The sequence below is a fragment of the Dendropsophus ebraccatus genome, chromosome 7 (assembly GCF_027789765.1).
Source record: "Dendropsophus ebraccatus isolate aDenEbr1 chromosome 7, aDenEbr1.pat, whole genome shotgun sequence".
Taxonomy (NCBI): domain Eukaryota; kingdom Metazoa; phylum Chordata; class Amphibia; order Anura; family Hylidae; genus Dendropsophus; species Dendropsophus ebraccatus.
In genome coordinates this window covers 47,406,056-47,424,918 of record NC_091460.1, presented here as the reverse complement: position 1 = coordinate 47,424,918, position 18,863 = coordinate 47,406,056, and the positions used below count along the sequence as shown (strand labels likewise).

The 18,863-nt window shown below is 42.1% G+C and overlaps 1 protein-coding gene across 2 annotated transcripts in view; it reads left to right on the top strand.

Moving 5' to 3' along the window:
• KCNIP4 (potassium voltage-gated channel interacting protein 4) overlaps nt 1-18,863 on the top strand; it is a 405,696-nt gene that overhangs the window by 83,311 nt on the left and 303,522 nt on the right. The window contains exon 1 of one of the 2 annotated variants that reach the window (XM_069976474.1): nt 12,460-12,616. The exons of the other annotated variant lie outside the window; for it this stretch is intronic. Coding sequence (XP_069832575.1) covers nt 12,517-12,616 — 100 coding nt within the window. The 5' untranslated portion in view covers nt 12,460-12,516. Of the gene's footprint in view, nt 1-12,459; nt 12,617-18,863 lie in introns of those variants that run through there. 2 annotated transcript variants of the gene reach the window in all.

Here is an 18,863-nt window from a genome sequence, read left to right as displayed (position 1 = left end):
AAAGTTCTGCCTCCACCAGCTTGCAACCATTCACCGCTTTGACTGCAGTCCAACCTGCCCCGGTGTCTTACCAACTATGTCAGGCCCGGCGCTCTCAGGCTGTCCTCCATTTTGTGAGCCTGAGTGAATGGAGCCACAGTGGGCAGGAGCTCCTCTGGGCCATCAGGTAGGAGATATACTGTATAAATGGCTGAGCCAAGGTTAAATAACAGTGGGAAGTGTTGTAGCCCACAAAGGGAGGAACCTTTTCTCTGCAGTGCAGCAGGGAGGGCTGCGTCATACACCTTGTATGGCACATGTGATAAACCTCATAATGCACAGGTTTCTTTCAACATGTCGTGTCAATTGTTGATCCCTTTTGAGTACGCGACTCTATGAGCAGGCATCAACGACATCATCCCAGTTGTCCGTATTCTGGAAAGTGCGGTGAACAACATCATCAGCGAGGATTCCCAGGCCACCACTCTAAGGCTGAACATCCTCCTCCTCCACGAATAGTCTGTTCTACAATCATACTGGGCTGGGTGCAATCAGGTACTGCCTCCTCCTCCTCCTCCGTAAATTGTCTGTTCTCCACCATACTGGGTCCAATACAGTACTATTACTGCTGCTGGTTCCACTGTCAAATGTCTGTTTTCCACCCTACTGGGTCCAAGGAACTCTGTGTCCTATGTCCCGTGTAATCACTTACACCTTGGCTAATTTTTTTAACAATTTTTACACTTTGATGTTTTCCACTTTTTTCATTGTAATAGCAACTGCAACTATACGAAACTATACCCTATCAGACTCCCACTATTGTAGCTGCAATTATTCAGCCGTTATAGCAAGGTTCGTTTAAGTTTGGTTCGCGCGAATCCGAACTTCACGAAAGTTCGCCAGATCAAACCGAACTTTTCAAAAGTTCGCTCATCCCTAAACCTAATAACAAAACAGTTCCAATCTGTAGTAGTCCACAATCTGTAACACTCCACTGTAGCAGTCCGCAATCTGTAACAGTCCAAATCTGGGGCAGTTCACTGTAGCAGTCCACAATCTGTAACAGTCCACTGTAGCAGTCCACAATGTTTAACAGTCCACAATCTGTAGCAGTCAACTATATGTAGCAGTCCACTGTAGCAGTCCACAATCTCTAACAGTCCACAATCTGTAACAGTCCAAATCTGTAGCAGTTCACTGTAGCAGTCCACAATCGGTAACAGTCCACAATCTGTAACAGTCCTCTATAGCAGTCCACAATCTGTAGCAGTCTACTATATGTAGCAGTCCACTGTAGCAGTCCACAATCTGTAACAGTCCACTGTAGCAGTCCACAATCTGTACCAGTGTAACAGTCCACTGCAGCAGTCCTCAATTTGTAGCAGTTCGCTGTAGCAGTCCACAATCTGTAATAGTCCACTGTGGCAGTCCACAATCTGTAACAGTCCACTGTAGCAATTCACAATTTGTAGCAGTCCACAATCTGTAACAGTCCACTGTAGCAATTCACAATCTGTAACAGTCCACTGTAGCAGTCCACAATCTGTAACAGTCCACTGTAGCAGTCCACAATCTGTAACAATCTACTGTAGCAGTCCACTATCCACTTTTGTTACTGCGGTCGCTTACCTCATCTGGTCCCAGCAAAAGAATTGAAAATTTGGAATTACACTGAACAGTTAGTGAACAAATGCGTAATTACTGTGAACAATTTTTCGATTGTTGCCTGCAATCACACATGTCGCTTATGGTTTAAAATTGAACAATATAACAAATTTCTGCACAATAATTGTCATGTGTTATAGGGCCCTTAAAGGGGTAGTGCGGTGGTAAAGAATTATTCACAGAATAACACATATTACAAAGTTATACAACTTTGTAATGTATGTTATGTCTGTGAATGGCCCCCTTCCCCATATCCCACCACCCCCACCCGTTTACCCGTAAGTGTGGTGCGCTATACATACCTGTCACAGGCCGACTCGTCTCCGATCTTCAGTCTGCGATGTCGCCTTCGGACGGCCGGGCCGAATCCCTCCGACCGCCTTGAGTGCCGGCCGCCCTCTGCCGCGTCATCGGCTGCTCAGCCGCAATTGGCTGAGCACAGTTTGGCTCAGGGAAGGGGGCCATTCACAGACATAACATACATTACAAAGTTGTATAACTTTGTAATGTGTGTTATTCTAGAATAATTCTTTACCGCCGCACTACCCCTTTAAGTCAGAAAGGCCTAGATGGCAGGCAAAATGACCTTTCTGCTTTTCTTAGCTGAATGATATGCCACCTTTCAAAATCTTTGAATGAATTGCAGAGGCATGTCTAGCGATTCGTGATCTCACTCCAAAAGATATTCTGTAGTTGGTGAAGCACTTTAAGCCCCCTTATGTCCAGTGTCCAGACCACACCTGTAATCACTCACATGTCTGCCTGGGACATAACAGCAATCCAACATTCCTATCTAGTATATTTATTATTAGTCTCTTTTTATTAGTCTCCAACTGGATAAAGGAAACAAATCTAATATAATTATTGTGACAGCAGATTGTACCTGAAGGTTGGCACAGATTAAAGTGAGCAGTCCCATTGTTTGTGTGATACCACTTTGCTCAGCGGCATCAGGTAATGTGTGAGAATAAGAGATTGTCATCTCCGCATACTTGGTCACACTCCTTACAATATAATTAACAGCTACCAGAGTCCTAGGAGCTAGGAGAAGCTGTTATTGCTGGGAGGATTAGATGGGATTCTTTGCTGAAAAAGAAATAAAAAATGGTGACCGATTTACATCTATGACTTTAAGTAAAAATGTGTAATAGTAATAATGTAGTCAGTAAATTGGTGTTTTCCCCCTGGGAGCTGAGATTCACATCTTTTTATTCTGCAGTGACCAGCATAATATTGTTGTCATTGTGCAATATAGCTGACTGGCAAAGCAACAGGTCCTGCAAGCATCAGACTGCTATGCAATATCACTAGAGGCTGCTAGTCCATGATTTATACCAGACATGTAGAGTGATGGGACAGACGGCCACTATGAATAACTAATAGGTTCCAAGTAAGGACCATACAGCGAGGGTTGCTATATATATTTAACCCCTTAAGGACAGAGCCAATTTCGATTTTTGCGTTTTTGTTTTTTCCTCCTTGTGCTTAAAAGGCCATAGCACTTGCATTTTTCCACCTAGAGACCCACATGAGCCCTTATTTTTTGCGCCACTAATTGTACTTTGCAATGACAGGCTGAATTTTTTCATAAAGTACACTGGAAAACCAGAAAAAAATAAATGTGTGGTGAAATTGAAAAAAAAACCCAAAAAACGCATTTTGTTTATTTGGGGGGTATTTGTTTTTATGCCATTCTCCCTGGGGTAAAACTGACTTGTTATATATGTTCCTCAAGTCGTTACGATTACAACGATATATAACATGTATAACTTATATTGTATCTGATGGCCTGTAAAAAATTCAAACCATTATTAACAAATATATGTTCCTTAAAATCGCTCCATTCCCAGGCTTATAGCGCTTTTATCCTTTGGTCTATGGGGCTGTGTGAGGTGTCATTTTTTGTGCCATGATGTTTAATTTCTATCGATACCTTGATTGCGCATATGTGACTTTTTGATAGCTTTTTATTACAATTTTTCTGGATTTGATGCGACCAACAATGCGCAATTTGGCACTTTGCCGTTTACCGTGCGAGATCAGGAATGTGATTTATTAATAGTTCGGGCGATTACGCACGCGGCGATACCAAACATGTTTGTTTATTTATTTTTATTTATAACCTGGGAAAAGGGGGGTGATTCAGACTTTTATTAGGGGAGGGGGCTTTTTATTGACAACAACACTTTTTTTTTTTTTTACACATATATTAGAAGCCCCCCTGGGGGATTTCTAGTATATACACTTTGATCTCTCATTAAAATCTTATATACTTATATACTATATGTATACTTATACAGCAAAAATCAATGAGATCGGCACTTGTTTGCTTTCGGCTGCTGCAGCCGAAAACAAACGAGTGCCGAGTCGGGGTCAGCACCATCTTGGCGGAGACTCTGGCAGGAAATAGACACGGAGATCGCTCCTCCGGGACAACGTCCCGGGGGAGCGATCTCCGCCACTAGACACCAGGGAAGTGCTGCATTCGATAATCGGATGCAGCTGTCAACTTTGACAGCTGCATCTGAATACCTTATTAGCGGGCACGGCGATCGGACTGTGCCCGCTAATATCCGGAGTCCTGGGCTACAAGCGGCACCTGGGATCGCGGCGGTTCAGAGCGGGGTCGCCGTGCGGCCCCGTTCTGAAGCCCCTTACTGGCAATAAATAAACATACACCCTTTGTCATTAAGGGGTTAAAGGGAAAACCAAAGATAAACATTGTGAATGAACCATATGAGCTAGAAAAGGTATAGGAATCTAAGTCCTTAAAGTGAATCTGTCAGGTCCCTACCTGGTAGAGCTGCAAACAGTTCTGGCACTTAAGATTCCAAGGAAAATTATACAAGCAGATAGCTGTGGCACTTCAGCTTCTGAGGAAAAATGCAATTTTATAACTTTGCAAATGGCCATGAGCAAAGACAAAAGCATCACTTGCTTTATCTCCCTATCACCTATCTGCCCATGTCTGCAACTCTGTACCTGGTACTGACCTGACAAAGATATTTTTTCTTTCAAATCAACTAGTGCCAGAAAGTGCTAGAGATTTATGATTTACTTCTATTAAAAAATATCAAGTCTTCCAGTACTTATTAGCAGCTGTATGTCCTGCAGGAAGTGGTGTTTTATTTCCAGTCTGACACACTGCTCTCTGCTGTCACCTCTCTCTGTGACAGGAACTGCCCAGAGCAGTAGAAAATCCACATAGAAATCCTCTCCTCCTCTCCAGACTGGAAAAAATAAACCACTTCCTGTAGGACATCCAGCAGCTACTGCATCAAGGCTTCACTTCCTGGATAACATGGTGATGTCACGACCCGACTCCCAGAGCTGTGCGGGCTGTGGCTGCTGGAGAGGATGATGGCAGAGGGACACTGAGGGACACAGGGCACTGGAGGGACACTGAGCATCCCCCTGCCATCCACCTCTCCAGCAGCCACAGCCCGCACAGCTTTCGGAGTAGGGTCGTGACATCACCATTTTATCCAGGAAGTGACATCACCATTTTATCCAGGAAGTGAAGCCTTGATGCAGTAGTAAGTGCAAAGAAAAAGGCACTTTATAAGCATTTCCCATAATAAGTGTATATTGGCAATTTGTACAAGTTTTGGGGGGAAATACAATACTTTAATAAATGTTTTCGCTGGACTTCTCTTTTAATGAACTAAAGCTCAGTATGTCTGACGTGGAGCATGCTGGACTTGAACATTAATGTACAGTGATCTGCTCTCTTTGTTGAATATAAAATAATTCTGAAGTTTACTTTTGCAGGAAAGTGCTACTATTGTCACCTTATTTGGCACCAAGTAACAGAAAAAGCTTCTTCACTCAATGATTTTTCCTCGCCATTCAGGGTAATAAGAACATTCGTCTAATCGACAGAACTCGGGCTATAACTTATTTAGGCCCTGCAGGTTGCCTGCTGAAGATCTCTTCTGACACTGCAGGGAGCCAGCGCATTGTCTGGTGTAAACGGTCACTGACATTCGAAGCTTTATTGTTTTAATTTTCGTTTTTCTAAAGAAATCTAAGTAATAATTAATTTTGAAGAGTGATCTCTTGGCCACCAAAGGGTTAAATGCTAATTAGTTCATGTAATTCACTCAAACGCATCAGCCCGACGCCTGGTATTTCTATTCAAGGCTATTGAAGTTCTTACAGGCTCTCATATTATTTTTGTATTTTTAGCCACTCAAAGGAAATTACGAATATGAAGAAGAACTTTTCTATAACTCTATTTTGTGAACCTTACATGAGGATGTCAGCAGGTGTAAAGTGTCCCAGCTGTTTCAGATAACTTTAGGATTAGCTGTAATGCGTGTACATGTGGAGTAGCATTATTATGGCCCTTATATCATTTTATGGGGAATTTTTCCTCTGCACTTTTTCTATTCTGTAGATTTTTTCTAATTTTCAGTTGTCCCCAAGCTAGGGGGCGGACCCTAAGGTTTACGTTGTCTCCCATTCACTGCACAGGGATTCTGGTCTTCTCTATCTCCCCACAAACCCTCAGATGTAGCAGCAACATGGAAGACATTATTAGGCAGTAGTGAACAGTCTAAGCTGTGAGTTAATCCCTAGGGTGAGATCCAATACGGTTAGCTCTTGTGTAGTGGCTACAACTCTCTGTCTTCCTCTGCATTATGAACTCATTCCCCTTCCCAATTCCCTTTCCCCCCCTCCCCCCTCAATAGATTTGTATGGGCAGCAAATATTCTGTCCTCTCGTTATTTGGCAGTTCATCTTGTAAACACAGAATGGAACTGAGGGAAGTTTTACAGGGCTGGGGGTTGGGTTGAAGCTTGACAAAAAAAAACAAACACTTTTTTTCTTGGATAAAATATATTACAAAGTTTCTTGCATTTGTTCTATGCAAAGTTTGTTGAAATGAGGTGACCATTTAAGAGATCATCTGTCATCAAATAAATTTTTCAGTCATTTTAAAACAAATATGAACAATTTGCTCAATTGTATAATGTTATATTAAAGCATACCTGGCGTAGAGACATGTTTTGATCAGACCCATACCAACTGGGAGAACGAGCAGGGAGAAGATGCAATGCAACTTGTCCTCTACCGGCTTTGTACAAGAAAAAAAAAAGTTGGGCTCCATAGAGCTCCATTATAAACTCAACTCTTTTTTTCTAAAACAGAGCAGTAGGAGAATGCACTGCAGCGTGTCTTCTTCCAGCTCGTTCTCCCAATCGGTACAGGTCTGAGCAATTAGATCCAGCCCGATCAAAACTTTTCATATGTCTCATAAGTCATGGCGCCTTTAGGCGAGTTCAGAGAGGGGCCACGCCACGACCCCGCTCTGAACTGCCGCGATCCCGGGTGCTATGTGTAGCCCGGGACCACGGCTATTAGCAGGCACAGTCGATCGCCGCGCCCGCTAATAAGGACATTTAAATGCAGCTGTCAGACATGGCATTTAAAAGCCATGCAGAGCGCCATCCCTGGTTTCTAGTGGGGGGATCACGGAGGGGAGATCCCTTCTTCTGAACCAGCCGTGGCTCAGCCTCGGACTGACACTGATCCCGGCTTGGCAATCCATGCATCTGGTCTGCAGCAGACCAGAGAAATACAGCACCGATCTGATGGAACAGTGCTGTATAATGCATACTACACTGATCTCTATGGGAGATCAGTGTAGTTGTATTAGAAGTCCCCCAGGGGGACTTCTAATTAATGTGTATGTTTAAAAAAAAAAGTTTTATTATTACAAAAAAATCCCCTCCCCTAATAAAACTATGAATTACCCCCCTTTTCCCATTTAATAAATAATTAAACATATTTGGTATCACCGTATGCGTAATCGCCCGAAATGTTAATTTATTTAATTCCTAATCCCGCACGGTAAACTGTATAAGTGGCAAAAAATTCCAAAGTTCAAAATTTGTGCATTTTTGGTCGAATCAAATCCAGAAAAATTATAATAAAAAGTGATCAAAAAGTCGCATATATGGAATCATGGTACCGATAGAAAGTACAGATCATGGCGCAAAAAAATGACATCTCATACAGTCCCATAGACCAAAGGATAAAGAAGTTATAATGATGGTAAAAGAGCAATATAATAAACATTTACATTTTTTTAAAGATTAATTTTCTTTTAAAGTAGTCAGATAAAATAAAAGTTATGCAAGTTGCATAACATTGTAACCGTAACCTCATGAGGAACATGTTTATCATGTCAGTTTTACCATAGGGTGAATAGCAACCCCCCCCCCCCCCCCCCCCAATAAAAAAAAAAAAGTGTTATATTTTCAATTGCACCACACATATAATTTTTTTTTCTGCAAAAATTAAGTCTGCCATTTCAAGCTACAATAAGTGGCACAAAAAATAAGGGCTCATGTGGGTCTCTAGGTGAAAAAATACAAGCGCTATGGTCTTTTAAACACAAGGAGGAAAAAACAAAAGTGCAAAACTGAAAAGTGGCTCAGACCTTAAGGGGTTAAATTGTCACTGTCATTTTTTTTTTGTTTTTGTTTTTTGCAGAAATCAATAGTCCAGGCGATTTTAGGAAACTTTGTTATTGGGTTTATTATGCAAATATTCCATTATCTGCATTCAAAAAGACTTTCCTTAGAAACCCCCCTCCCCCTCCCCCCCTCCTCTTTCTCATTCACTGCTCATTATCAGGAAATCTCGACTCTTTTACATCAGTCCAGCCCTGTGTAATCTATGGAGAGGGAAGGAGGAGGAAGGAAGGAGATTAGTCGCCAGAAGAGAGCAGATAACAAAGGATTACACAGTGGGAGCTGTGTGAAAGCAGATATTCAGAGGTCAGAGAGGTCAGTGCTAACTTCAGAGTAGATAGCCCAGTGATGTAGCTGTTAATTAACTCTTTGTTGTCCTGTTTTGGTGCCTCATTGCCCTCCACCCTCCCCTCTCTATAAGAGAACCATAAAGACAGGGGGAGAGCTTTAAACGGCTTTCTCATGATAAAAATGCATTTTTCAGCTAATAAACCCAATTACAAAGTTTCTTAAAATCGCCTGCAAAAAAATTTAAACGGCACTTTAAATTTTGTACTCTGAGAGTTAACTTAATGTCCAGTGAATATTTATTAGCCGTTTTTCGCCCTTTTGGAACCATGGTGGGGACAAATTGTCAGCAGGGTAGACCACTGTTTAAGACACCACCTTGCCAGAGATTTAGGGACACATTTTCAATAAAAGTATAAATAAAAGTCCATAGACTTACATTATGCGTCCATCTCGATCACGTGAACCAGAGCCAGGAGAGAATGCGCTAAATGTGGACTTCTCCCGACGCATTCTCCTGAATGGTTGCGGTCTGATCAGTCAGACCAGGACAGAACTAAACTTTTCACATGTCTCTGTGACATACACAATGGAAAAATCATGCAGCATCCATATTGAATCAAGTCAATGAAGTTTAATTCAGATGATCCAGTGAAAAAAATGCAACGTTTCGACCTTCATGCAGGTTTTTATTAGACATAAAGAAGAACTGCATAAAGGTCGAAATGTTGCATATACAGCCCTCACACTTGGGATTGTGGTTCTCCCAGCCTGCATCCTTCTTCTACATTTGGCCTTCTCTAAACAAGCTCTTTAGTGCTGTTGGACTTGACTAGTTTAACACCTAAAATGCTCAGATGGTTTAGTGGATAACCTAAAATTACAGACGTCTCTCAAGTTATAATATTAATTGGTTCCAGGGTAAACATTGTAAGTTAAAATATTGTATCATGAGGCCAAAACTTTATAAACACCTAGCAATTGGTTTTTAAGCTACCAAAATGTCATTTTAAAATAAGAAAAAAAATATATATTAAAGAAAAATGAGCCAATAACTATTACAAGTCATCACATATAAAAGTCAGAAAGAGCAGGTAAAAGTTGAAAATCACTTTCTATACTGAAGCTTCTCCAGGGTGTGCACCAGGCTGGTTGGTTGGATCTTCTAGCCATTGATGTTGTCTGTAGTAAAGGGTGTAAATGCTAAAAATATTACAACATGAGGCCATTGTTACTCAAGGGAGCACTGTATACAATAAAATTATGATGTACAATAATGTGCAAAAGTGGAAGTCTCAAAGGCACTCTGTACCCACAATCTCCCCCCCAAAAAACCGCTTGTACCTTCAGATAGCTGCTTTTAATCCAAGATCTGTCCCGGGGTTCATTCGACAGGTGATGCAGTTATTGTCCTGAAAACAACTTTTAAAGGGAACCTGTCACCCCCCCGTTAGAGCCCCCTATACTCACCTAATCCCGCGGGGCCCGCTTCTGGAGGTGGTCGGGTGATGACGATCTCAGCCGCTGCAGCCCGGCACGCGCGCTGAGAGATGAGTCCAACACCCATAGAGAATGACAGGAGAGTCCAGCGCTCCGTCATTCTCTATGAGCGTTGAACTCATCTCATCTGCAGCGGCTGAGATCTTCATCACCCGACCACCTCCAGAAGCGGGACCCGGCGGGATTAGGTGAGTATAGGGGGCTCTAACGGGGGGTCGGGAGCCTGTCACCCCGGCACGGGGGGTGACAGGTTCCCTTTAAACTGGCAGCCCTGTGTCAAACGGCCGGGGCTTAGATTGTGTATGCATAAGGCTGGCACCACCTCTCCGTCCCTCCTCCCCGCCCTCCTCATCATTCGGAATGCTCCAGGCAGATTGTCTCCTATTCATCAGCTGTGTGAATACTGAACATGGGCTGGATCATTAAGGCACCTGTGCAATGTTCAGACAGGAGAAAATGTTCCAGTGGCATTCCTAATGATGAAGAGGGTGGGGAGGAGGGACGGAGGGGTGGTGCAAAGTTAGGGCACATATACTCTAAGCCCAGGTGGTTGGGCATGGGGCTGTTTAAAAGTTGTTTTTTAAGGACAATAACTGCATCACCTGCCGAACGGTGTCTTATGGGTTAATTCTGGCCTTATTGACCATGATAATAAATTAACAAACAGCAGTGTTAGCGATATCTGTGTTGGGACTGCAGTTCCCGACACAGCCACTGGTGGCAGCAGAGGAGCCTACGCAGACATGAAAAAAAGTTAATAAATAATTGTTTTTCTTAAACTATATAGAAAAGTATAGCCAACCAGCTAAACTTGTGTTATAAGACTATGGCAACAGTAGATTTTATCGTTTTTCAAATGAGTTTTTGGAATTAGCTGTCATATGTGCATATAAAATAACGTGTATAGTAGTGGGTTCACACGTAACGGAATTGCAGCGGATTCTACACTGCGAATTTGCAGCAAAATCTACTATTCTACTATTCCCCTCCTGTCAGTTTTAATAGGATTACATACTCGCAGCAGTCATCCTGCTGCGAGTATGTAAGTGGCAGCCCCCTTAAGTCCCCCGCGGACAGAGCACTGGCTGAGCGGGATGTCAGGACGCCTGGAGCCACAGAACAAGGCAGAGAGCAGACTGGCCCGCAGGGGGTTCAGGGGGTTGCCGCTTACTTGCTCAAAACAGGATGACATCGCAGTGAAAACTGCTGTGATTCTGGTATGTGTGAAGCTACCCTAAGGCATTATTTACAGTTTTCCTTCTGCAGGCTCCATCTCTAATTTTCCGTTTTCCCACAGTTAGTGTAGAACCTAACCCCTATAATGGCTTTCACATACTAAAAACACAGCAGAGGGGATCTTGCTCCTCTGTATGTCAATAGCACACCATCAAAAGCAGCAGCATAGAGGACATCATACAGCAATATTTAGCAAGACAAGCCTTGAATCCAACATGGAAGTAACACTTACAATATGTAGAAAAACGTGTGTGTGTGTGTGTGTGTGTGTGTGTGTGTCCCTCAATGAGCTTCCCCATCTCAAGCCAGACACCAGCATCTTTTGCAGGGTGAATAATGAGTTTAGGAGAAAGAATATAACCTGATAAACAAAAAGATAATTTTTCTCTGATAAGACATATTATTTATTTCTACTAATTTATCTAAAGTTTAATTAAAGTTAGCATTTCACCTGTGGATGGTTTCAGTTTATTAGGAAATCTACTATTTATTACTTGTAATATTATTCTTATTTCTCGCATACCTGGTAAGTTTAAGAGGAAGAATATAACCTGATAAGCAGACAAAGATAATTTTTCTCTGATAAGATATATTATTTACTTGGACGACTGTTTTATGCAAAGTTTAATGAAAAAACAGTGCACATCTCACTTGTTGATGGCTTCTTTTAGGAAATCAAGTACACATAATGTTTAATCTTATTTCTTATTAGTTTCCAGTATACTTGGCATTTCTTACGGTATAGTTTCGACATCCAGAATCCAGACAAATCATCATAGCGATTCAGCGGGGTCACAAGAGGCTATCTCTATGAAAGGTCTATCAATGTCATGGTTAGCCAGTGCATTCAACCATTGGGCTACAAGCAGAGCTTTACCTAGATGAAACCTAGATTCCCTTTTAGATGTTAGATGCGGTTACCAAGGGAACTGCCAATCCACAACACTTCCAACCATAAAACAAGCGAATGAAGAAAAGGAGGGGGGAAAAAAAAATCCCAGGTGTTTTGCTGTCAGTCTGTACGTGTCACTTTCTTCTTTGCCTGTGTGACCTCCTGGGTCCTTGGGTGATCGTCGCTTTCTTTAATGCATGGCTGTCTTTCTGTGTAAGAGTGATAACAAGCATACGGGTAAATCCTGACAGGCCGCAGTTTATCCGTCTGCCACTTCTGGCCTCTGCTAGCATAGACAGGAGGCACTGTATTCACACAGATACACACACTCTCTCTCTCTTCCTCTCTCTCTCTCTCTCCCTCGCTGCCTGACTGGCAGTAGTCCTCTTAATGTAGTTTAATGGCTTGACAAAGAAAGCCAGTGTGCAGAGCTGCGAACTAGCTGGCTGTGGTCAGACCATGACCTAGCTCGCCATGAACTTGGAAGGTCTTGAAATGATAGCTGTTCTAATCGTCATTGTTCTCTTTGTGAAATTATTGGAACAGTTTGGGCTTATTGAAGCAGGTATAGAAGGTAAGGGAGTCATTTCTTCTGTAACTTTCTCAATGCTTTGTTCTCAATTGCCTTTTATGACTTGACAAAGTTTCCTGCAGTTTGTATGTAATGTTTTATTATGTTTTATCTATGCTCGTGTAGCAGAGTTCGCTATGTCAGATGTAGCAGCACCGAGTTTGTCTTGGGGTTCAACTCACTTTATAGGATTTGCATTACCTTAGAGAGTTATGTTATCATTATACATTGCCTATTTGGCTTTGCTTCATTTACATTTATTTCTGGCAGCACTATTAATTCATGGGACTGTATGATAATATTCATAGATAAAGTTTATTACATGTACTAAGTACTGTATATAGTGCCTTTATATATCCATAGTGGATAAATAAATCACAAATAAATCTAATATATAATAATATAATAAAATATAATAGATAGGTAGATGTTATTAATTTAATATCTATCTATTTATTATTATTATTATTATTATTATTATTATTTTAATAATAATTATTATCTTTTTTTTATAATAAATCATGCTGATTAGTTCTTTTAATGTTTTACTCAAATGCATCCTATCTGATTGCTGATGTAACAGACAGGAGTGAGCTACATGTAGTAGAGCTGAGTTTGTCTTCAAGTTTATAACACTTTACATAGGACTGCTAGTAAATCTAGTGACTTTATGAGAGTCATCCCTATCTAGTTCAGTTACATAATTAATTTAGCTCTGCTACATCTGCGTAATTATAATTTCCCTGTAACTGTAAATGTTTTGATGTTACATTTATAGATTAGAAAACTCTCGTCTAGAGATGTAGTGTTATAAATGCTGGAGGGCACCAGCCACAGTGTAATCTACAGTGTAAGATAAAAGCTGTTTTCTCCTTCATTAGTCGGCTGGGTTCACTGTGTGATCACGTAACATTTATCAGTCGTGTCGATTCATTATTGTCGCTCTTTGAACAATACCTGTGGAAGTTGTTTCATCGCAGGCGCACGTCTCCTATGCGTTAAGGTGGACGTGCCCACAATGTTTTCATTGCGCTGGTAATTGCTCAGGGAATAGCCCTGTTTTACACTTCATGTGACAGGGAACATTTATTTTTATCAGTTTTATTCTTCTTTCAGATTGATGGGGTTTTGTAAGCAGACAGCAATTACTGTGAACAAATAGGCTATCTTCAAGTATTCTGTACAAGCAGATTAAAGGGTAACTCAGCAATTAACCTATTTTGGATGCTTTAGAGGTGTCGTTGAGGATCATCATTTTTTTTTTTTTTTTACATATAGATGTGTGTAGTATAAAAATAATAAATAAGTCATACTCATCTTGAGATGCCATTTTGCCATTTCCTGGTCCTCACTTGTCACCACTTCCTGGTCCCTAGACGAGTCATCTTTGTAGAACCTGTCTGCTCAGCCAATCACTGATTGAGCAGAACATTGCTATAGCCTGTGATTGGCTGAGCAAAGAAGAAACAGTGACATGCGGGGCCCAGAAAACAGCAGAACGACAGCTGCAGGGGATTGGGGTAGGTGAGTATGAATATATATATATATATATATATATATATATATATTGCTAGAATGTACCAAATTGGATAAACTCAATGCTGACAAGTAGAGATGAAAGAGTCGCAGATTTAAAAAAAGCAAAATTGAAGGGGTAGCAGGGCTGACAGCCTAGCGGCTTGATGAGTGGAGCACAGACCAAACTAAGCATTTGACTTCGTTTAAATCTGCGTTTCGCTCATCTCTACTTGTCAGCATTGAGTTTATCTAATTTGGTACATTCTGGCAGCTCTATATCATGCTCAGAGTTGCAAACATGGGCAAATAGTGGATAAAATAAATGATATACAGTATGTTGATAGTTGTTCTAAAAGGTTATAAAATCCTGTTTTCCTTCTAAGTTTAAGAGTAGTAGCATGTGGGCTGAGCTGCAGCTTACATGCCTTTTCTCTCACCCACTATATCCTGCTCTGCATGATTGATGGAAAGGATTTGTGAGCTTAATTTATACAGGGCAGAGAGGGTGGGCAAGGGAGGAAGAGTGCATGCTGTAGCTCAGCATGGCCTCTACAACTCTTGAGCTTAGGAGAAAGGCATTATTTTATAATTTCAAATCAGCTAGGAGACAGGCATTATTTAATTTATGTCCTGATTAGCTATATTCCCATGTCTGTAGGTCTGAGTATGATATAGAACTGACAAATTCCCTTTAAGCCCATGAAACACCTGGGAATGCCTCTAACATCAAGACCAGCGTGGTTTACATAAACTCTTTTTGTGATCCAGTTTACAAAATTATTCAGCCAAAAACTCAATAGTTGGCAGGCAGGCAGTTTTTATTATTTTATTTTATTGGTGTTTGTGGGATTCCTCTGTAAATCAATGTACCAGCAATCTGTACTGTTTGTATGTATGGGTAAGTTTATTGTGTTACCTTAAATCATAGATCTGCTCTACAGGCTTCACCTATAACTTTTAGTTAAACCTAAGCTAGTGGATGTAAACTAGAGGGTATGATGTTTCCTATACACACACACACACACACACACACACACACACACACACACACACACACACACACACAACATAATTGAGCAGTACTGAACAGTGTAAGCTCTGAATCTAGCATTAGTATGAGATATTATAGTCATTATAAGCTCCTGCACAGTCTCTGCAGTCTGTCTGTCTAGGTGTTATGTTTACTAATTACTCCCCTCTCCTCTTCCTATTCAGGGGCGGTCTTGGCATTCCTGGGGCCCCAAGCGAAGTTATGTCTGGGGCCCCCCCCTCGACACGCGTTTTAAAACAATAGACCGCTGTGTGTTGCCCCCAGTAGTATATACCCCTTGTGCGCTACCGCCAGTAATATATACTCCTTGTGTGCTGCCCCCAATAGTATATACCCCTTGTGCGCTACCGCCAGTAATATATACTCCTTCTGTGCTCCCCCCAATAGTATATACCCCTTGTGTCCTGCCCCCAGTAGTATATAGACCCCTGTATGTTCCCCTAGTTATATATAGCCCCCCGTGTGCTCCCCCAGAAGTATATAGACCTCCTGTGTGCTGCCCCAGTTGTATATAGACCCCCTTTGTGCTGCCCCCAGTTGTATATACCCCTTGTGTGCTCCCCCACTAGTATATAGCCCCCCTGTGTGCTCCCTCAGTGGTATTTAGCCCCCCTGTGTGCTCTCCCACTTGGATATAGACCTCCTGTGTGCTTCCCCACTTGGATATAGACCCCTGTGTGCCCCACCAGTAGTATATAGACCCCTGTGTGCTCCCCAGTAGTATATAGCCCCCTGTGTGCTCCCCCGCTTGGATATAGACCTCCTGTGTGCTCTCCAAGTTGTATATAGACCCCATTCTGCTGCCCCAAGTAGTATATAGACCCCCTGTGTGCTGCCCCAAGTAGTATATAGACCCCTCTGTGAAGCCCCAGTAATCTATAGCCCCCCTGTGTGCTCCCCCTGTTATATAGCCCCCCTGTGTGCTCCCTCCATTTATATAGACCCCCGATGTGCGCTCCCCCAGTTACACAGGCCCCAGTGTGCTCCCTCTCCCATATAGTATATAACACAATAAAACAAACACTTATACTCACCTGGGTCCGGGCGTCTCCTCTTCTCTTCACTCTTGTGGCCGCAGGAAGGGTTTTCCCTGCGATCACAAGAGGCCGCGCTCCCCTTGTCCTGGCGCTGATGCTCCAGTGATGTCACTGGCACGCCGGCACCACAAGGACAAAGCTGCCACTTGTGACTGCAGGGAAAACCCTTCCTGCAGCCACAAGAGTGACTGACAGGAAGGGAGCCAATGACTCCCGCCCTGTCAGTGCTGCTGCATGTAACTATGAGCGCTCATTACGAGTGCTCATAGTTACAGTTCAGATGGCAGCAGCGAGCGGGGCAGCAGCCCTGTCCAGCAGTCTTGAGCACAAGAGCGGGGCATGGGGGCCCCCATGGATGTTGGGGGCCCCAAGCGAGCGCTTGGGGTGCTTGGTGCCAAAGACCGCCACTGTTCCTATTCCTCCTCCCCTCTCTATAGACTTGTATGAGAAGCTATAAACTGTTCCCTCAGTCAGCAGCTAGTCTGACTTCCCTCTCAGCATATATTTGAGTTGTTGGGGGCAGTGTCGGACTGGGGTATCTGGGGCCCACCAGAGGAAATGATCCTAGGGGACCACCAATGAAGGACCAGTGAAAAACAACATGTCAGTCAGTGTTTGTGCAGGTTCTAAAGCTGGGGGCCCACCCGAGGATCCTCTGGTGTTCTGGTGGGCCAGTCTGACACTCATTGGGGGGGATTTATCATTGTGCACCCCTGAAGTATGCCACAAAAGAGGGGCTAATTTGCCCCTTTTCCATGGCATACACCTGTCAAATCCTCTGCTTGCCTGGTGGGCGGGTAGGGGGCGCAACAAGGCAGGGAGGAGGTGTGGCCTCCTACCGCACCTGTTTTATGAAGGTTTCAACCTGGAAACAGGCGTAAAACAGGCAAAAATCTACACCTGCTTCTGAGTAGGTGTAGATTTTTGCACCAGCCGACTGTACTAAGAGGCGTGCACCTCTTAGTAAATCCTAAGCCCTATATATTTATATGCAAATACAAGACATACATATTTTTATGTTTGCATTCAATGTTTTTTACACTGTCTATAACACAGGAGAACACCTACTGCTCTCAGTATACATGTTGGGCATTGAAGCAGAAGATAAATATTGTAGAACACATATCCTTGCATTAGATTTTGGATACATATCGATCTGAACCTGAGCAGTGGATTTTTACTTTTGCATTATAAACTTTATATGTGCTGTAAAAAATAAGGGAAAAGGCTAGTTTTTCTAACAACAGAGCCCTTGTTGTTCATGAGATGTATTTGGTATATAACAGCTCAGGCTCAAGTAAAATGGGCCTAGTGGTGATACGCCGTTTGTTTTTAAACCTCAACATGGTCTTGTCCCCAGTTTGGATCCCTGATTTCTTATTTTGACATGTCTGTGTGATAAATATGGGGTATATATGGTTCATGAGACACTGTATGAACTTACTATACTAAAGTTGGGACCAATTAAACCTATAAATGATGGGGGAGTAAACCTAGACCCACTGGAAACAAAAGAAAAAAAAGCCTAGCCTTACTTAACCTTGTTCACACAACTGGTGAAACTTTACCAATGTATGAGTGCAGTTAAAACCACTAACATAGACCCAGACACCCTATCTAACTCCCTACCTACCTTTAATAACCTTTCAATGCCAAGTGTTCTAGAACTAAAGCTACTTAAACAAAAGTTCAATTAACAAGATCAGCCACCCCTGACCAGTATTTTTTTGTTTAAAATAGATAAATTCTACCTAAATGGTTGGGATTAGAGATGAGCGAACTCAACTTCACAAACCGAGATTCATTATATACATTGCAAGAAGTTTGGATCATTACAGAACTAAACCTTTATTAAAGTTTGTGAAGATGGTGGTTGTACATTTTAATACATATGGAAAACAAAAAATAGCTCGTGTTCGCCTGTCGTGTTCGCCGCCCCTAGCCTGCTCAGCCAATCACTGACTGAGATGGGACAGTGTCATGGCCAGTGATTGGTTGAGTGTGCTCAACTCTTGTCTTCTTCAGGAAGTGGAGGCAGCTGTGATTTGAGGGGGACAGACAGGTATTGATGACACGTAAGTATTCACTTCAAAGTTCAACATTTCTACAACTTCTTTGGTCTGTTCAAGGTCCGTCCTCTGATTTCTGTAGCAAAGAGCTGAATTATGACTGCATAGTGTAACACGCTTATAAAGTACAAAATACTCTATAAGGCCAGGTTCAGACTATGTAACTGTGCGGCTGTATTTGCGGCTGTAATTGTGCGGCGGTATTTTTGGTGGTTCATGCATATGCTGGAAAGTATAGGATATACGGCTGCACAGTGCACACTATGTATGAATCTACGGCCCGATCGTAAACGGACCCGTAAAAAATGAACAAGACCATTGTTTGCGGCTGGACATGCGGCCGTGGATTGACAGGCGGTCCGTACGGAGTACTTCAAAAATAGCCGGCAATGATGCCGAATGCCGATGCCTCTAATAGTTAATATATTAAATTAATAAAACACATTTTCTTTGTAATAAAGTCCCTTTCGTTGGTCAATAATTTAATTCTAACGAATCCATCATTGTGCAATTAAATATACTGTTAAAATAAATAGATATATAAATAAATGTATATTTATATATATATTTATTTT